At 44.4% G+C, this 21,764-nt stretch overlaps 1 protein-coding gene across 2 annotated transcripts in view; it reads left to right on the forward strand.

The window, feature by feature from the left end:
• mgat5 (alpha-1,6-mannosylglycoprotein 6-beta-N-acetylglucosaminyltransferase) overlaps positions 1-21,764 on the forward strand; it is a 132,930-nt gene that overhangs the window by 104,305 nt on the left and 6,861 nt on the right. For both annotated transcript variants that reach the window (XM_080758872.1, XM_080758871.1), the window contains exons 12-16: positions 9,763-9,912; positions 15,798-15,944; positions 16,380-16,496; positions 19,848-19,922; positions 20,511-20,668. In XM_080758872.1, coding sequence (XP_080614998.1) covers positions 9,763-9,912; positions 15,798-15,944; positions 16,380-16,496; positions 19,848-19,922; positions 20,511-20,668 — 647 coding nt within the window. The remainder of the gene's footprint in view (positions 1-9,762; positions 9,913-15,797; positions 15,945-16,379; positions 16,497-19,847; positions 19,923-20,510; positions 20,669-21,764) is intronic.

The raw sequence follows: 21,764 nt of genomic DNA on the forward strand, positions 1-21,764 counted from the left end.
CCTGCCAAAACAGAACCCGTCAACGAACTGAATTCTATCAAAAGTTGGCAGTCATGAAATGGAAATTGTTCCAGGGACCCTGGACGTGACATGCCTTACTACTGTATGCCCCTGCGCCGGAGTGGCATTCTTTTTTTCTCTTGCTTGTGGCCTCCTTTTGATTAGGTTAATGTGGGTTAGACGGGTGAAGTTATGTAAAGACACCAAAGCCCATTATGGATGGGTCCGATCAGTATATGCCAGGGTCACCACCTCACCACCCCCACTATACTGCATGAGGTGAGCCATTGTGTTAAAGTGGACGACTGACTCATCTTTCTGACGCGCAGACAGACAATGGTAATTAGTATCCACTGCTTCACCTTCAGAGTGTTCCTCTCTGAGTGACAAGGAATGTAATTAAATGTGTGTGCGCACGCAAACTCACATCCACGGGGGGAGGTGTGTGTGTGTGTGTGTGTGTGTGTGTGTGTGTGTGTGTGTGTGTGTGTGTGTGTAAGTGTGCATGTACGCACCTGCAGAAAACCAACCACATGTTTACAGAGGTGTGTTCCTTCCTTGCACAACCTCCAAATTGAGATTCAAGCATTTCCAGTGGTGGAAATTAAGCTAAGTACAAAACCTTTTAACATTTAACTAAGTACCGCGCTTAAGTACAATTTTGAGGTATTACGTGAGCATTTCCAATACTACTCCACTACATCTCAGAGGGAAATATTATACTTTTACCCTATTACAATTATTTGAAAAATGTGGTTGCTAGTTGCTTTGTAGATTTTTATTTTTATTTCAGCCATATAGGCCTATACTTTATACATTTCTGCCATTTGAAAATAGCAGATCTGCAAGCGACGCATTGTGAGCTTGTAGCTATTTTCAAAAGATTTGTATACACCACTGAGCATTCCAAGGCTGTGTGCCCAGTGTCTTACCAAGCCTATTGCAATTTGCACTACTTATCAACGCCTTTTCAAAGCATCAGGAAAACACTTCCACGTCAGTTATTTGGCAGTGTTGGAGTTGTGTAGACAACGCAGTTCTAATTGCACATCAATAAAAAAAATTGGTTGTATGTTTTTGTTCTTTTTCTACCAGTTACTGTACTTCTGCAGCTTGAAGGCTAGTTGGAGTGAAACGTACGTGATTTAGAAAATATACGGTTGAGCTCCCCGTGGACACTTTCTAACACAGGCAGTGAAACAGCAGATTTAATAGGCAAACCGTCTAGTGCAACCCCATCTCACAGAAATACGGCGAAATAGCACGGAATTGCAATTCCGTACGTACACGCCTAGAAAACCCCAAAATGCGTACATAATTATTACACGACTAGTGTTTTGACGGCGACAGAGGCATGGCTTTTACTAGTACGGAAGTGCTATTTCGCCGTGGCTGGGTGAGTTCGGGTTTGACATTATTTACTATTCTGTCCATATCCGGTTACAACTCGGACGGGGCTGAGTCGGATCTACCAGACTTCGCAACGCTCTATGCGGCAACTTGCGGCCCTTTAGGGTAGACCTATCGGGTCAAACCAAAGTGTTACACCACTCATTTTAGGTGACAGGTATTATGTGGATAAACGAGAATAAACAGTCACGTATTTTGAAAGTTGTCACCCATAATGACATGCCCAAAATTGGGTACCACCTGCAAAAGGACAGAGCGGCTAACGTACGGAGCTAGAATGGCCAGGCCAGCTCTGACGGGAGCCGTTTCCCTGGCAACACAGGGCTAGGGAACGATGGACGATGGACAGGCAGGCGTGACGCTTCACTCTTTTCTACGTAGAAGACACAGACAAAACACACACACACAATTTCACTTCAGGGCTAAGGGCTTTATTGGCATGAGAAAACCTAATGTTTACATTTGCCAAAGCAAAAGTGGAACAATTACAATCAAAACAAAACGTATTTAGAAATGATTGTCTCAATATCCAATATATCCGTTTCTATGTACCGAGGTCGCTCGGTGCAGATAGTGCAGAAATACATTACACACAATGATTAGTATAGAACTCACACAGACTACCAGATTCATGTTTCAAAACAGATTATCTACCCAGTATGTATATAAACGTCTACAAAAGGTATGTCATTGTTAGGCGTCAGGTACGCAGATGAGCACAGGTACACAAGTTGATGTTTCAAGCCAGATTAGCTAACAGGACATACTACTGTATATAAATAAACTGGTTGATCCTCCCTTCTTTCTTTCTTTTTTTCCTATGATGCAAGAAAGTTGTATTTTGGCGCTGCACTGTGGCGACATGGACTAGGGCTACGCTTGCATGCGGGCCCTTTGTCTAAGACAAATTCCTTCCCTCGGGAGACTAATAAAGTATATCTCTATCTCTATCTCTGATTTGATGTTCCGATCAAGGAGCTGGTTGTTGGATGACACACACAAGCCACACTCTCTGCAGTGTCTGTTATGAGTTAAGATTTCAGAGAGAGAGGAGAGAGTTTGTACTGTATGTGTATCACTTTCCCATAACAATCTAGAAGGTAAAAATGCTCTCAGAGAGAGAGAGAGAGATTGTGTGGTTATGTATGCATGCTCGTGTGAGCATATGAAAAAGGGATACTGTATACATTAGGGACTATGTAGTGAGACGGATGGAGGAGAATAGAAGATGTAAACAGAAGGGGGCAGACGGTTTGAAACTGATGTCCCCTTTTTTAATCCACATCAGAGGACACAGAGGGGAGACAGAACAAACACAGCTCGCTGACTTCACAGAAGCGCACACACACACTGTACTGTATACAGAATACATTTTTATACACAAACACATCTGTGTGTTGACAGACGCAGACACATACACAATGTAAACAACACTTCATGGTTGCTAATATACATGCACTCCCATACACACACACACACACACACACACACACACACATACACGCAGAAGCAGAAAAGCGGGGAATGAAATGTTGACAGGACTGAGCACAACCCACCCACATATTTTGAAGCTGACAAACAGACCACAGAAGCTTACAGTGTCTCACTGCGGTCAGTGCTACCAGGCATCTGTGCATAATGGAGGCCAAATGCTTCCATGGCTGTAAGCAAGTAGTTGAGTTGCCTGTTGAACTTTATTTTACCCCTTCTTGTTATGAGGTAATGGTTTTTATATTAGATCACAGGGCATATTGTTCTGTGGCCTTGCTGCAAGTATATGGGTAATTTACCACAAGATTGGATCTCCTGATGCTAGCCCTCGTGTTGCAGTACCAAGCACTGGTTGAAGTGCTCTGTTTTTCTCTTTGTGTACCTACTGGTTGAAAAGTGTCTTCAACCTGTGCAAGCACGCATTCCTCCTGGTGTCATTAATTGCCGTCTGTGAAGGTTATTTATTTTGCCAGATGCTTGAAAAGCTCCTGGACTAAATGTGCTACTACCTCTAGTAGTGACCGTATAGTGGACACTTTTTCCTGATTGGCTGCCTGGTCTCTAGGCTGCCTCTAAGCCATGGGTGTCCAAACCTTTTTCAAAGGGCGCCATATTAGAATATATTAAATCGCCCAATGGCCGACTACATTACCAATTATAACCAGACGTGCAGGGTAAAAAATGAAATAAAATAGCCCTTCTTTGACCCCTTCAGAATGAGACAACAATGAACAAGGAATCAATCCTTCCACCCCTTACCCCTTATCCCTCAACTTATTGGCCACTTTTTTATTATTTTGAAAAACATTTTAAAATATTTAATATAGCCGATCTACACAACGTATAGAGCTATTTAAAATGTTTTCAATTTGGGCTTGTTACTATAGGTGGCAGTCCTAGCTGTGTGTGTGTGTGTGTGTGTGTGTGTGTGTGTGTGTGTGTGTGTGTGTGTGTGTGTGTGTGCGCGCGCGCTTGCGCTTGCGTGTGTCTGTCGTAGCAGCTGTATCTATACACCTACTCTGTCTGTCTGTGTATATCTATCATATATTTTCCTCTCTACTCCCTCTACTTGACTCTGGTTTTCTTTCTCTTATCTCTCTCTCGTATTCTCACTATCTCACATGACCGACTAATAATGCCTGTGAGCGAGGAGCTGCACTGAGCTAAACCTCCTCATAGACCCTGATTGCTGATGGTCTGTGGCAGGCATGGCACTCTGATTACACTGTAAAAAATGAATTGTGTTTGTAGGCTTTGTGCGTGCATGCATGCATGTGATTGTGCACACAGTAAAGTCCTTAGTGTTAATTTAACTCTGAGAGTGTAGAATTTAACCCAGATGGACCTATAAGAATGGTCCGTTCTTGCACCCATGTAGTGAGTATTGTTCTGTCTGTCACAGTGCTAGCTGAGGTCAATACGAACCATCACTTTCAAATGATATACATAATATGTGGCTTCTGTTCGATTGTTTTCCTTCAGGCAGTGTAAGGTGCATTGCAGGTGCATCACAACACCTCTCTCTCTCTCTCTCTCTCTCTCTCTCTCTCTCTGCATGTATTGTTCACCCTTATAATCCTCTTCCTGTGTAACTGTAACCTCTTAACCACATTAATGATGGAATCTCTATTTATAGCACAAAAAGTAACAATTTTAAGAAAGTTAAATTTGTTTAGTTTTTCCATTCCCCCCTTTGTGCCAGGTAAACAATATAGATTTATGAAACTGCAGATGAACATCCGCCACTGGCATGGGTGAATGTAATGTTTTTTGCTGATACACCAAAGGCAGTCAACAAGGCGAGTGTTGGCCAATATCGATGTTCGGCCAAATTAATTTGTACATCCCTAATCCATGTTAGTGTATGATGTCTGTATGCATTGTGAGTTGTGTGTGTGTGTGTGTGTGTGTGTGTGTGTGTGTGTGTGTGTGTGTGTGTGTGTGTGTGTGTGTGTGTGTGTGTGTGTGTGTGTGTGTGTGTGTGTGTGTGTTCTACAAGCTCACAAAGCGTTTTTGTAGCATAGACCTGGTTGCCTGTTTCCTTCTGGTTGAGACCACTCCCACTGTGACGTCCAGCTAGTATACACAGTCCATGCATCCACTCGGCCCGTGACTCCACTCTCTGCAGTTGTCCTCCGTGCTGTTGCTGTTTTCCCATAACCGGGGCCAAAACTTCCTCTCCCTGGACGCCCATCGCTCACACCCTCCTCCTCGGCTGCTCAGACAACAAAAGCCAGCCACCGCATGCCTCCTCTCCGGTTTCCCTCTTCTCCGGCCAAGGTTTACAAATTCCCTCTGATTTACAAGGTCATAAACCAAACCGCCCCGCCACCCCCCTCCGCACTCCACCCTCAACCTCTTCCCTTCTCATTCGACTCTGCCTCTCTCTCTCTCTCTCTCTTTGCTTCAATCAAGCTCTCCAGCTGAGGCTGTGAATTTTTATAAACCCCCGGAGCGTGCTTCTGTACAAGGTCTCTGCTTCCCTTCTGTCAGAGCTCATTCACGTGGCCTGGGCCGGTGTAGCGGTCCAGGCACCTTAGCTTGGTTGGTAATCCAGCATGACAGCGTGTCGCGGGTTCGATCCCGACAAACTTTGCTGTGCGACACTGACTCTGGGGGAGCCCGGGTTTGAACTGGCAACCTTGCGTTTCCCATCCGGCCACTCTACCCCTGAGCCACCGCCGCCCAGAATGGCTTGGGAATGACACGTGCGTGCGCGTCCCAGAACCACCCCCTCATTACTTTTATACCGTACCACTACTGCAGGTAGCTCCGTAATGCAAAACCAAACGGTGAATAAATACTGAACCTATTAGAGCCACAGTTGTGCACAAGCGAGGCACACATTACCGTGACACAGATTGACACACACATAGGTGGTCTCGGTATACTCACCATGCGCTGCCATGCTAACGGCTGGTCATTACGCCGGGCAGCTTTCCAAATGTTCATTCATAGCCATTTTTTGCAGACTTTTGCTAGTGGGTGGAGTCGGAGCCAAGTATGCAACAGTGTTTATGTCCAAAATGATTGACCAGCAGACACTGAAAAGACATTAATTATTTGGTTCAACAAGGCTCTAAGCAGGCGTGTGTGTGTGTGTGTGTGTGTGTGTGTGTGTCATATAAACAAGGTCTCAGGTCCTGCGCGCAGCTCTCCAGAGTGAAAGGATTACAGGGTATAGTGATTTCAACTTCTAATTAGGACTACACAGACACACACACACAGGACAGCTTTAGTTACAGGCAGGCTGGAGTCATCTGATAGTCTGTTCCCTAGGGGGGACCTGGTGAATGGTTACCTAGAACACACACGCACATATACGTAGTACACAAACATATTCTACATACAGTTGTTGTTGCACACATACACACTTTCGCGTGGCAATTCCAAACACATGATGACATACAAGGCAATCATGGGCATGGCTCCCCTATACCTCCTGCATTATGATCCAGCCCAGCCCACACATCTAGATCGTTCTGTCTGCCCCTCCGTTCCCGAGTAACCTCGCGTCACCAGGCTTTCCAGGTATTATTCTTCCGGTTTGAGTCAAAGGAATTTCTGGTTTGAGGGTTCCGGCCTGATGACTACAAAACAATGACTACAACATGATGTAACGATATCATCTGCTCCCAACCGGATCATAAACCTGAAAACTAGTGCTGCCCAGGCTAGTTCCCTAGGACTCCTCCCTGGCCGTCGCTCCAAGCATCCTAGACCAGTGCTTCCCAAATGTTTTAGCTCAAATCCAAAAGACAAACTTTTCTCAGACTCTCAGACAGAATCGTAAACAATTGTCAAATTTAATCTGTAAATACTTGTCATTCACGACAGAGCTTGCGTGTGCGTCAGGGCTGCCACATTGGACTGAGAATCCAGGGAAAATGTATTTAACAGGGTAGATGTAATTTCCTGTGTTCTGGTGAATTTTTGGGAGTTTGATACTTTTATCAGGCTTTCTTTACTAAAATGATTGGTACAATTTCAGCCATTAAAAACGCAAAAAGTAGGCCTACAGAAATTGATTTGATGACTGAAACAATGTTATTTACTAATAACCATTCATTATTTAAGTGAACATCTGGTCCTCGTCTGGTCCTGCCCCAGAAATATTTTAACACGGTAGATGTAATTTCTAGTTCTGGTGAATTTTGGGTGTTCCAGGAGAAATGACAATCCAGGGGTCTGCCAGGAGAACCTCTAGAAATATTTACATTTTCTCACTATGTACTGTATAACAAATACATCCTTGGAAAGCATCCATATTCACATATTAATGTGTGGGGGGGCTTGTTTGTGTCAGAGAGACTTTGTACGCATAGTCTTGTTTGTATTCATGCTTTTGTGCACGCATGTGCACATGCTATGTAGCGCATGTGTGTCTTAACACCTGTGTTGTGTGTTGCCTTCAGAGCATCCTTTCATTATGGGAGGAAATGACAATGTTTCATTTTTACGGCCTTGTTGGACGGCTCAAAGACCAACGGTACGGTACCTTAGAGTGCCGTCCTTCAAATGAGCCTGGTTTCATCACCACACACGAGCTGTGAACGAGAACAAGACAAATGCCATACCCTGGTGCTAATAGTACACCCTCCCTTTTGCTGTTGGCTTTCATTTCTGTGTTTTATTTAGCAGCTACAGTACAGTACACGCTAAAATCCTCTGTGGTGTTTTGACCCTGTGGACCCGTGTTTCTTTATATGAAAGCCTTGCAGGGCTGGCTGCTGTGTGTGTGTGATCAAGGGATTGCTATCATACATGGAGTTATTCTGGCTCTCATGTTATATTTCTCCTGAAGGGCAATAATGCTGCTTTGGCTAATGTTACGTTATAATGAGTTCAGGTGTGCTGGAGTACTGGGCTTATCAGCTATCCATTACACAAAAAAATCAGTGTTGTATAATACGTTTATATAAATTATGAAGGACTCAGGGGTGGGGCTAATGGGGGAAAATGCATTTTGAACGTACACGGTAAAACCCAGAGTGTCGATTTAACTCTGAGCTTACGAATTGACTAAAATGGACCCTTGGCTATGCCATGTTGGTCCATTTCTACTCTCTCCCAGCTAGATTGACACTGAGTTTTTTACTTTGACATCTGGTGCCAGTTGTTAGTGTACTTTACTGCATGCTTCTTGTGAGTTCTGAGGACTTCCTTCCTTCATGTCTCGTACAATTCCCATTCTACCTACTCTCCTATTATCTTTTAAATACATACATTTGTATGTATTTCACATGGTATATGCGAAATATAATAATTAATAGTTAGGAACCAAATGGACGCTTACAGGTCTGTGACTCTGAGAGTGTACAAATGGAACCAAATGGACCCTTAGGCTTACATTTGGTTCCGATTGTACCCTCTAAAAGCCTGTGTTAATTTAAATATTAGAGTCTAATCCCAAACCTCACCAAAGGGTCAGGTTGGGACAAAACCGTATTTTTTTTCTTGTTTTGTTTTTGTTTGTTGACAAAACCGTTTTAAGGTAAAACACACCAATGCATTGGTGTGGTCTACCTTTAAAATAGTTTTGTCCCACCGTGACCCTTTGGTGTGGCTAGGCCTTTTAAGTATTAAATGAACACAGCGTTTTACAGTGTTGATTGGAGTCCTAGAGATAAAAACAATTAAATAGAAGATGATAAATCATATCAAATAGGGTTCTGTGGCCAAATGCATATCAAACTGGGGGTCCTTGAAAGGTTGAGATTCACAGACTAAAAGTTAGTTGAGTAAGATTGTAGATCTTGTGTAAAGATTGTGTAATTTAGGCAGATTTTCCTCTGCCTGTTTGCCATTTTCACTTGGAACTTGTCTTGTGTGCTCTCTCGCCAGATGTCCGTTGAGGAGACATAGTGAGGTATTCTGTGCTGTGGTCCATTTGGATGTGGACGTCTGGCCGCCGAGATTAGTAGAGAATTTCAATTAGTCATACCTTTTTTTTACCAGATGAATAAATAGACGGAAAGGCCAGCCGTTATTAGTTTGCCGAAGAAATTGGCGGTGTGCGTGTTTTGTTTGAAGTTGAACTCAAATAATAATGATCTGTGTTGTCTCTCACTTATTGGGACCTTTGACTGGGCCTCGGCCCACTGCCCACTGCCCACTATGACTTGAAATGAGAAAGTGTGCCACTGCGTTTAGCGAGCAGCATCGGGGGCTGCTGCTTATCCTTCCATTAGCCTTCCATTAGATCAAGGCACTAGCGTTAGGATTAGTAGGCTCTGATTATAGAATCCGATATAGTGGATTAGGTAGGGCTCTGATAGCACACCAGTGCCAGTGCAGGCTTTCATACGCAGATATTTGTATCTCTGGCTTCCACCGACACCAGATGGCCAGGCAGGTAGTTGGAATGAGAGATCACAGATACACATGCTGCTGTAGAGTGATGATGACGCTGCTCCACTGCTGCTAAAATGAGGTCAGGTGTCATTCACTATACACAGAAGAGAATAACCCTTTCCAATTTGAATCCTGTATCAAAGTTTTAAATACATAGGCTACATATCCACATAAGGCCTGTTCTGTTTGTTATGCAGAGAATTTGCCCATCTTTGTAGATGGGCAAATTCGCTGCATAACAGATCCCATCCTGACGCATTGTAGATGGGCTATTTTTGTACAATGGGAAGTCAATTCGTTCAACCAATGTCTCTGACGGGGAGAGTTTTCAGGCAAAATAATTCATTTAAATAATGTCTCCCAAAATCCAAATCCCAAGGTCGGGTTCGATTTCTGAAGTTGGACTGCTCCACAGTATCATTATAGGAACGAGATATCCAACGACCGGACCAAAGTACAGTATCGATAAAGTCTTACGTGCATTTTCTACATTCCTTGCCATTGCAGGATAAGAAGAAATACCTGGACTCTATCCACGGCTACATGGACGTGCACGGCACCGTGCACGGTACGAGCACTGTCCATCTGCCCAGCTACGTGAAGAACCACGGGATTCTGAGTGGACGAGACCTCCAGTTCCTCCTACGAGAGACCAAGGTGAGACCACCAGTTACCTTTTAACTAACCACTTGAACCCAAGCATGCCCTAGTCTTGTTCAAGCGGTTAGTTGTGAGCTTCATATATGTCAAACTCAAGGCCCGGGGGCCAAATCAGGCCCGTGAATGAATTATCTTTGGCCCGCGGGATGCTATTGAATTACCGTAGTATTAGAACTGGCCCTCTGGTATATTGTACAGACCACCATAATACTACAAGTCCCACAATGCACTGCGAGTGCATTGGCACATATCGAGGGGCCACAAGCGCAAGCATGCGTCTACTCTTCACTATTGATCAGCAGTGAAAGTATATCGCTTGTGGTCAACTTTCAGCTACCCCTCTCCCAAAAAATGGCTAAATGAAAGGTGGACTCTGAAGGCGGGGGTTTTCAAGTCAGGTGGTAGGCAGAGGGCAAACCTCTGTGTCTCTTCTGTGTGGAGACAGTGTGGCTATAATGAAATAATATTACATAAGAAGACTATGATAAGAAATGAATGCAACTGATTTGATTTACGTTCTCATTTTACTATGAAAGCAGTGCTTGGTGAGTTTGCCTGGGACGTCCTCACGCGTGTTGAAACACAGTCCGGCCCTTGACTTGTACCAATTTCTTTATTTTGGCCCACTGTGTATTTGAGTTTGACATCCCGATTGTCTATGTTTGGCAAAGACATGTGTAGAGTACCTCCCCCTGGCCAGCCGGGGCGCCTGATGAAGGGGAAAGATACTGGTCGGAATAACTTGTTCCTTCCACGATGTCCGGCCGGGGAAACTCTCCCCTGTCGGGGGGGGGGGGGGGGGGGGGATAAGCAGCCTGGACTCCTCATGCATAGAAGGAAGCATGTTCATGGCCCCTCCAGGTTGGCAGAGGAAGTGTAGCGACCAGGATTACATTAGATAATGGCTTAATTTATAACCCATTTAGGACAGGAACCATGGATGGCTGGTATCAATGGGCTAGTGGGGCTCTGGCCTCCCTATCTTATGGAGTAAAGATGAGAAATGATTGTTAAAATGTTTTAGAAGAGATTATTTTATATGCTGGTAGAATCTAAAGCAGCAACAGCATCAAATAGTCACGGGAAAAACACTGTCATACTCATAATGGGCTGATTTGTTTTACAGCCCAAATCGGCTTCCATTGGCTGTCATTGAGTTGAGTGATTGACAGCTAACATGGCAAGCCTCTGTTGATTTACTCACCATTGGAGCTAATATTTGTCAGCCCCAGAACCTATAGAGGGGCTCTGCTCAGCCCTCTGGCCCTATGAGGTCACTGGCATTTGATTTCCCCGCACGCACGTGTGTGTCAGACAGACACAGACAGAATTTTTTTCGTCATAGTTTCAGTCGACAAAGTCACCGCTGCAGCGCTGACTCGGCATGTGTCCCCAGTCTGACCCTCTTCCTCCGCCAGAGGACCTGTTGGGGTCTTCTCCATCGCTGCCCCCTCCCTCCACACTGTCATTCACAAAGGCAAACACACACACACAGCCACAAAGCAAGCCCACAGGCTTTGACTGTGTGCTTTGTAGTATTGCAGGGATTTCTCAGCTGTCTGGTCCTGAATACAGTATACATACTGTAGACCCTGCACATGTTTCATCACGTTTTAAATTGGTGTTAATTTTATATTCATTTCAAGGAATATAATATGGGTAATAATAATACTACCAGGAATTTACCTCTGAGGTGCAGAACTCGTGATTTTGGTTGAACAATAGCCCAGGAGAAGGGCCTCTTGTGATATCAAGATCCAAGGACCAAAGCCACTGCACTGAGACTGAACAGAAGTCCTAAGTAAGAGGGAAGGTCTCCACAATTTCTAGCTTTATTTCACCCAGATTTATTTTACGGTCGGCAAGGCTGATGGTTACTAAAAGCAGAAATTGCAGAATACATAAAAGCAATACACAGTAGAAGTGCCGCTTTTACTAACTGGCTCTCTGACTTGGTTGGCCGGACTGGTGCAGTCCCATCTTTAAAATGTCAGCCTCCCCCTGGCCAGCCTGATGGCGCCTGATGGAGGGGAAAGGAACTGGTTGGAATAACGTGTTCCTTCCACGCGCTACGTCCAACCAGGGAAACTCCCCCCTGTCAGGTGCAAAGGAGCAACTTGGACACTCAGGCATGAAGGAAGCATGAGTTCAAGTCCGTTGCTCTCCCCAGGTTGGCTGTGGGTGTGTAGAGCCCAGGATCACATTAGATGATTGACACAGGGGTGAAAAATGGGTTACAAAATCGTGGGATAGAAAATATATTTAAAAAAAAATGTCAGCCTGTGTCAGTGTGACAAAACCTTCCTGCCTTGTTCCCTGATTGAGCAAAGCGAGTTGACTCGAATCGCCACAGTTTGCGATCCGATCGGGGCCGATCATGTCATTTTCAAATGATCGGAATCGGATCAGGAGCAAAAAAAAACGTGATCCCTAGTATCAATGTTATATCCATATCATATTATTAGACTGGAAATTGCCTGTGATTCTGGATATTGTAATAATAGTGATATGGCATGAGTATTCTATAAAAGAAATATAAATATCGGATTGGGGAAAAATCGGTATCGGCAGATACTCAAAATCAAATGGATCGGATAACGATTCCATGAATCCTCATTTCTCACGGTGCTCCTGGGTGGAATATTGGGGGAGACGGGCCAATTAACACCTCACAAAGCCGTCTCCCATTTTTAGGCCACGTTGTTGCTCATGAGAACTAATGAGACACAAACCACAGCGGCACTACAGCAGCGGCAGAGTTTCCTCTCCTCGCACCGTGCTCAAATCATACGCACGCTGTACCTTACAAACAGTTTGTCTGGGCTAATTGGTCTCCGGGGGCATATACAGTTAGTTAAACAACGAATAACAAAAACCACTCCCTGTACGGTGACGTAAAGACTGTTTGCACCGGGCACATACAGTATGACAACTTCCTTTAAAACAAGAAACTGTACTTTTAAGACTTGTTTTTGTGCGAGTCTAAAGCTGCGTTCACACTGACAGCTACAGTACAAAGGATACAAAGCAACATGTCTGTCGCTGTTGAAGTTTAATGTGTCTGATGAGCGAGAACAATATAAAGGAAATGTATAAAGCCTGGGGTTAAAGAAAAGAAAACGCACAACTTGCTGGTATTCCTCCCATTACGAGCAGAAATTGTGTGGAGAGAGAAGGTTGTTGGTTTAACTAAACACTTGCTCATTTATTTTGTAGCGTTGTAGCTGCAGCAGTTGAAGCCAGCTCAACTTTGTGCGTGTGTGTGTGTGTGTGTGTGTGTGTGTGTGTGTGTGTGTGTGTGCCCGCGCTTGTGCAATAAACTTTATATATTTAGGTTTTATTTCAACCTATTGGAGGGGCCAAACGTTGTTGTTGTATTTAGGTTGAAATAAAAAGGACAGTGTTGTGGCGGTTTAAAGGCCGCAGCGAGGAGCTAAACATGAGAGTAAAGAGACGCTTGTATGACGTGCACGCAATGAATTCAGGTCCATTCCAGCTGTCAGTTTTACCGTTTATTCAGTCACCACACGTAAGTCACAACAGTTCCCAGGCTTTTAGCTATAACTGAACGTGGATGTTAAGGTGATAAAAGGTGCGTTTGATACGGTCAACAGAAATGTCTTCTCCCACGCTCACCTCCTCTCTCTATCCAACTTCCCTCACCCAAGTGACAGGTAAACGCCATGAAACTAGAGTGACAGCGCCCCAGCCCCGGTGACACGCCCACTACCTGTGCAGTGCCCATTAAAGTGACATACCTTACGTCAATCATAATAGCACATTAGAATGCAAACACATTACGGCTCCTACAGACGGGGAGCAGACTTATATCGTGTGCGGACATTCCACTGTTTTCTTCAGTTGATTACCGTATTTAAAAAGTGGCATATCGTTTTCCTTCTTTACATACAGTCAACTCATTATGAACCACAGGGACCACCAACCTGACTAAGAATCAACCTGGGGACCACTGTTGTGTTATACAGCTATAGGGATATGGATGTGTGGTGTGGGGGGGAAAGGCTTGACATTAAATAATGAATTAAGGGCTTAATTTAATTTGACACAACCCCTTATATGGGAACATTTCCTAATAGTGATGACTCAACCAGTCAATCGGTACACTTTCCCTTAATCCCTCCTTGAGATTCTGTAGAATTTCTTCACCTCTGGTTTCCCAGCAACATTGACATCATAGGTAACCAGGTAAATTAGTGTGATGTTTCTCAACTAGTCTTCACTTTCCTGCATTACTGAATGCAAGGTCAGGGACCACATGCAATACCTTCACGAACCACCAATGTTCCACGGACCACCAGTTGAAAACCCCACGTCTATTATGTAAATTGACATGCCGATTCAATATTTCAGTTATTAACTGTTTCATAGTTGGGACGCCTCTTTGAATGAGCAGAGACGACATGTCTCTGCTCATTCAAAGAGGCGTCCCAACTCCCAAGTCCAATCTGACTCACTGTGGTTCATTATTATTATTATTATTATTATTAGTCCATTTATCTATCTGTTTCTCTCAGTCTCTCAGTGGAGTGGTCCACTATTTTTCAAAGCCTCTGCAGCAGATATGCAGCATGGGCACACTCTCACACAGAGCTATGCATAGAAACAAAACAGCATACTTTGCTGCCACCTGTTGGCAAAGACCAGATTGCGTTTAGTCGTTCTTAATAAAGGCCATCTGCATTCAGCTGCAGTCGTGTTTGTTGTTGTTGAAGATTTCAACCTGTAATTGGAAAAGAGTATTTCTTTATTGGATCATTCTTAATCCATCATAACTCTAGACACAGTGGAGTGTGTGTGTTTTTTTTTTATGCAAGTGCTGTGTACTTGGTGCGTGTGTGTGTGTGTGTGTGTGTGTGTGTGGGGGGGGGGGGGGGGGAGGGGGGGGGGAAAGAGAGAGAGAGAGAAAGAGAGAGAGAGAGAGTCATCAGCCCAGCAGTGGAAAGAGGACCTGAAGAGGCCTTCTGTTCTTCTCCTATCGGTGCGCACATGGGCGCACGCACGCACACATGCACAGAAACGGCTACGACCACTCACAGACTAGCCATTGTAGCCGGGCTCCTGCCGTCCACCAAATGAGTGCTGATCCTAATGGTGCTTTCTGTGTCTTTGACTTTTCTCTACGGGCCTTTTTTGCAGCACGCTCCATGTGTGATGCAGTGTGGCGTGATCCAATAAAATGCTGCGTGCGTGTGTGCGTGCGTGAATTTATGCAGCAAGTTTTCAACTTCTTGTATCTATCGTTTCAAGCATGCACAGTATGTGATGATTTCATGGATTAGTTTTGCTAGATGAGGCTTTTTATGGTCATCACACACGTCAGTCATTCCCTTATTGTCCATTCTATATGTTTCATATTGGTTGCTCTACCGGTGCAGATCATTATGTCAGGATGTCAAAGTAACGACATTTACTTTTAAGCACTGTGATGTAACAGTCCACAAATCCCATATAAGACATAACAATTTGCCAGCAGATGTCACTGTTGAGGGATTTTGCCTGTTTTCATTGCAGCTCAGAAGGCTTCAAAACACACTGAGACCAGACCAGACCACAGAAATTCCACTGAATGTTCAAAGTTCAGATTGATTGCATGTTATTGAGGTCATAAAACCTAAAAGAGAAAGATACCGGTAAATGAAAATGAGTGCCATGAAGCCTTTAAATGAATATAAAGTGTGGGATGTGTGTGGGATGTCGTCCTATATAGGCCTGCCGAATAAAGACACAAGCGGGTCACAAGTTCAGAATCCACTTCTTCCATGTGTTCGTGTCCCTAAGGCTCACTAACTAAACTAATTGCTTGACCGAATCCTTGAAGTGGAATAATAACATTGTTTTTGTTTTCCCTCTCTCCCACACAGCTCTTTGTGGGCCTGTCGTTCCCCTACGAGGGTCCTGCTCCTCTGGAGGCCATAGCCAATGGCTGCGCCTTCCTCAACCCCAAGTTCAACCCGCCCAAGAGCAGCAAGAACACTGACTTCTTTAAGGGCAAGCCCACCCTAAGAGAGGTAAGTGAGACCTGCCGCGACCATTCCGTTCAGTCCTGTTTGAGCCAAAATGCCTTCTTTTCAACAATAATTTAGCTGCCTTCGACGGAGTATTCCGTCAATTGAAATCCAACCATTGTCTGCCTTTGTCGGAATTCTCCGTCAATGTATGTACTTTATCAATATGTAACGGTTTTGCTGAAAATCTACTTTTAACACTGGCCCGGTTACTAGGCAGCACCAGGAAACATCCCATAGAGTCCCATTTTAAATAGGATTTTCCCTCTGAAACTACGAGCGCTGTCTGTGGTGATGATCATCTAATCCGAGGTACAGATCTGATTTGTCATTTTATCATCAAATCTGGCCTCAATTGAGGCTACCAATTGACCACCCCTCCTCTCCCTCTCCTCTCCTCTCCTCTCCTCTCCTCTCCTCTCCTCTCCTCTCCTCCAGTTGACCTCTCAGCATCCATATGCAGAGGTGTACATCGGCCAGCCTCACGTGTGGACGGTGGACATAGAAGACCCTGCCGAGGTGGATAAAGCCATCCGCTCCATCCTCAGCCAAAAGGTAACGATTAGACACACAGGATGAAACTTGAGAAAATGGGAATCGCTCGACCGGTTAACTTGCTGTCCACGCAAGCAAACATCCGGGTTTCAAATCGAGCATCCCCACTTTTTACAATTCAGTTGTTTACAATTCATTGCAAAAGCAAAAGGTGGAACAATACAATTAAAACAATGTATGTACAATTGAAAGTCAAGTTCTATGTACCAAGATCACTCGATGCAGATAGTGCTGGAATACTCACAATGATTAGTCTTTAGGGTGGTTGTGTTCCATTTGATACCCTCCTCCCATCGCAGCATCTCACAAATCTTGTAATTAGTCATGTTTTCAAAATGTGGTTTTACACTCGTTTTCTTGTCGCTCTGCACAGTTCTACTAAAACTGTGGAAATGCCTTGAAAAAAAATTCCACACAACATATGAATATACATATGATGTTGTGTGTGCAAGCCCTATCCATACCAACATCTGGTCTATCCGTTTCCTCAGGCATGTAATAGCCTTTACTTCAGAACTTTTAGACCCAAAGGTGACTGATCTCGTCAGAAGAGCATAGTAATCATTCCCACCATGTATGATGGATATCTGTCCATGCGTTATGGAGCTCTTTCGCGTCACATGACTGTCATTATTAGAGCAGGTTGCGTGTGATTTGATCTGCACTGAAGCGTGCAGAGCCTTGTTGCCCTTAAGCCTGATTTATACTTGGCTGCGCACTGAAAACCGCATATCTACAAGCTCACGACGCATCGCAGTGCGCCATGTTGGGAGCTTGGACATGAGCTGTTGTCGGTGCGCAACACCCCGCACTCAAGTAAGCGTTAAATCAGTGTTTTGACACCCTGCGGATAGTGGTCTAAGCACTGTTGGCTGGCTGCCAAATGACACGCTTTGGCTTTCAAATGAGGTGTGTTTGTGTTATTTTGATGAAGCGAGATGAGATCAAATCAGCTTTTAACAAATTGCCGGGGGGAGCAAGGAATCCTCTCCTCTGTGGTTGATCCGCCGGCTGCGTTTTCCGATTTTTAATTTGCGTGGAAATGAAAACCGTCTCCCAAAAGTGCGAAGGCTCATTGTCCACCGGGACCCCTCAGCTTACAGTCACTGGCAGATACGTAATGTCATTAACAGTTTGTGAGAAAGATTGTCTGGAGTCTGGCGTGGTTCAATGGGCATACGGTGTGGGTACCAAACACAGGAGTCTCATTCATGTGTCATTTTGTTAATATGTGTGCAAATCTCCCGATGTAAAATTAGACCAAACTAACAGCTGCATGCCGCTTTTGCCAAAGAATTTGGAGGCGCTTGTAATCACATCCACGCTTGTATGGTTTCCCACCAGATTTCATTGTGCTCACATCCTGTTCTGAGCTGCAGGCTCTTTTTTTTAACGTTTCATTTTGTTACAGGTTTCATTCAGAGCAGTAGCACTGTCTGAGTGAGTGCATTTGAAATGCATCCATTAAGTATTTTTGGAGGATTAGAAGAGGGATTATTTGTTGCTAGATTTTCATTTAGACAGGCCTTACGCGTGCACATTTCAGACTTATAGGAGAAAGTGGGAAGTGATTTGATGAATACCAAAAGAACAAGGATGTCTGTAATGCATTTATAAACGGTCTCTAGCATGGTTATCAATTGACATAAGTGGTTACTTGTGTGATTATAAGTTGCTTTAAGTGGTTATTGGTTACGTTAGGTCAAGTGGAAAAATAAAAAATAAATCTATGCAAGAGCAACATACAAAACATTTCTGCTTACAGGAAATGTCTGCCTCCAGGAAAGTCATTGCTATACACTATAGTGTTATTATGCAGATTATATGTTCATAATGCAGTACAGACATGGGCTTCATAGGAGGTGATACCTGTGTGTGTGTGTGTGTGTGTGTGTGTGTGTGTGTGTGTGTGTGTGTGTGTGTGTGTGTGTGTGTGTGTGTGTGTGTGTGTGTGTGTGTGTGTGTGTGTGTGTGTGTGTGTGTGTGTGTGTGTGTGTGTGTGTGTGTGTGTGTGTGTGTGTGTGTGTGTGTGTGTGTGTGTGTGTGTGTGTGTGTGTGTGTGTGGTTAAAGGGAGAGAAAGAGGGCCCTTTCCTCCTCTCCTCTCCAGGGCCCATACATATTAAAGAGCAGGGTTGCTGGACCTCGTGTTCTGTTGTGCTTCGCGGAGCCGGTCGGAACAATGGGTTTGTTCATTGCACCGAGGCAGGGCTGAGACTCATATGCTCGCTGAGCTTTGGCTGACTGCAAGCTACCAGGCTCCGGCTTGGCTTTCATGCTGACACACACACACACAAATGCGCGTGCACGTATGTACGTGCGCGCAGACGTACCCACATTCACTTGCGTAGATGTGGCACACTCATAAACACACACTTGTGCACTCACTCTCGCGCACTTCCCTCCTCCTCCTCATGCAACGATGTTCTGGAAAGCGCCAGTCGAATCGGCTCAATCAACAATGGACTTTGTTGTTCGTCCAGCGCGTTTGAAGTCCCTCCGCTAATGAGAATGTCTTTTTGAAGAGGCCTGGTTTGGACATCACTGACGGGAGAGAGAGAGAGAGAGAAACAATGAGAAGTGGGAGGGCTTCTCTTTTCACCCGCTCAGGCAATCTGTCATCTCCGCTAGCCAGTAACCCAGAGAACCAGAACACACAATATTATGCACAGAATGTCTACTAGCATGTTGCCAGATCATTTTAACTCCCTCAGGGCTCTATACTTGGTCCAGTCCTTTTTCCCTCTGCACCAAATCTCTAAAAAGAGATTTTTACAAAACACCATAACATTTATCACAAAAGGACTAGGCATGTAATACTAAACGGAAGAGGTTATACAGTGGGTGACATTAAGATTGCCACAGTAATGTTATCGGTTTTAAAATGCAAATTTTGCCTATCAATTCTCGTGCAGGGTTATATCATTAGAATAATCTAATACAAGTTTAAATAGTGGGTGGCAGAAGAACAGCCTTGTGATTAGTGTGCATGAATTCATGAGAAAACACATAACAGAGTTTAATAAAGGAATTTGTAATTGATTAACTAAAAACGTGTTAATTATGAATTTGTAATATTACCCACGTTTTCAAGGCATTATATTAATGTCTTTGTCCCTCATGAAAGTTATATCATTATTAGTACATTACACATGACTCTCAGCTCTGGTTATGACAAATGTATCTTTTCTGACCGAATGTGGAACATCATGTTGAGTGTTTTCACTAAAGTGTGTGTGTGTGTGTGTGTGTGTGTGTGTGTGTGTGTGTGTGTGTGTGTGTGTGTGTGTGTGTGTGTGTGTGTGTGTGTGTGTGTGTGTGTGTGTGTGTGTGCGTGTGTGTGTGTGTGTCAGATTGAACCCTACCTGCCCTACGAGTTCACCTGTGAGGGGATGCTGCAGAGAGTAAATGCCTTTATTGAGAACCAGGTACTGTACCAACTCTGCCTTTTGTGTGTGTGTGTGTGTGTGTGCATCTTCTCTTGTGTTGTTGTCTTATGTCATGTTGTGTAATCTCATGCCATAGACACTCTCATGTCATGTTATACTATATAATATCGTGTTTTGTTGTGTAATCTAATCTCATGCAATGTCAAATTATCCCATTATCAGTGCTGCCGGGCAGAAACTGATCATGACAAAAAATGACTGCCCTACTTCATCATAGTAAATCTGGACTCACACATAAGGGTTTTTTTTTTAACCCATTTAGGCGGGAACCCCTTTTGGTGTTAGCATTACGTTATGCTTAGGTATTTAAAAATAAAGAACGACTGACATAGAAACATAGCTTTTTCAGAAAACTGTCATTTTCAAACAGACATTTTTGAACGCAGCACCTTTGCTACTTTAGACTTTGAATCCTGACTAACAGTTCTGGACATTATGAGGCTTCCACCCGGGACAGTGACCATATCATATTGTGTCCTATTGAGAACGTCGCCACGCTTTCTTCAGGCCTCAGGTCTAAATGGGTTATAAACATCGTGTCCCTTTTGGTGTCCCCCCCCCACCCAGGACTTCTGTCACGGCCAGGTGATGTGGCCTCCACTCAGCGCCGTGCAGGTGAAGCTGGCGGAGCCGGGCCACTCCTGTAAGCAGGTGTGCCAGGAGGCTCAGCTCATCTGTGAGCCCTCCTACTTTCAGCACCTCAACAAGGACAAGGACCTGGCCAGGTAGAGAGAACACAACACACACAACACACACACAGCACCTCAACAAGGACCTGGCCAGGTAGAGGGAACAAGATCTTCACAACACGCACACAACACAGTATATACTTACTGTAGGGCAGTGGTCCGTGCACCCCTTGTGGTGCGCGAGCACCTTCTAGGGCAGGGTTCCCCAATTAGCAACCCATGGGCCATCTGCGTCCCGCGGAGCACCCCCTTGTGGCCCCTGGAAGATTTTCCCCCAGAAAAATATATAAGATATAAATGGCATTAAATGGGGGGGTCAGTAGCCTCTGCATGTCAAACTGGGGGTCCTTTTCAAATGGGGTCTTGCCCTGAAAATGTATTTTCAGGGCAAGACCTCGACCTCGCGTGTGCCGACTCGGCCCCCAAGTCAGAATATGGCCCATATTTGTTTTGTTAGAAAAATAAACATGTATTATGTTATACGTATACACCATTGTTGTTTCCCTCTCCTCGCAACATGAAAAGGCTAATGGTGGTGCTATGGTTTTATTGTAAATATGGGAACATATTATGCCAATATATGGCAAGTAAAGTATGCAGCCTATGCTGCATATATATGCCATATTCAGGTTCATTATGTGCATATATGTGGATATACGCCACCCCCCCCCCCCCCCCACATTTCCATGTGTCAGCTAGGCCAGGAAGTAACAGGCCTGGCCAAAAAGGTTTGGGAACCACTGCTGTAGGGTGTACATTTAGTTTTTAGTTATTAAAAATCAAAAAACATTCCCCCCAAAATAAAAAAGAATTCATGCATTAAAAACAAAATTTTCCAGTAATTTCATGAAAAAAATCAATGAAAAATCTAAGAAATTAGAAAACAAATGATTAAGTAGTTGTGAAAATAGCTGATCTACAAGCTCACAACGCGGTGCGAAGCGACGTGTTGTGGCACGTGGCCTCTCCCCTCCCTGGTAGGAAACAGCAGAGAGCGACGCCCCTCTGCCAGTGGTGTCATGGTCGTAGAACACAGTACCACGCCGTGGTACAAAACAATTATGACGTGCGCACGCGCAGTTACAGAACGGAATGGTGCACGTGCATGCATGCACTGCAGAACGCGTGCCCC

Source organism: Protomyctophum bolini, assembly GCF_963924005.1.
Source record: "Protomyctophum bolini genome assembly, chromosome: 24".
Classification (NCBI taxonomy): Eukaryota; Metazoa; Chordata; class Actinopteri; order Myctophiformes; family Myctophidae; genus Protomyctophum; species Protomyctophum bolini.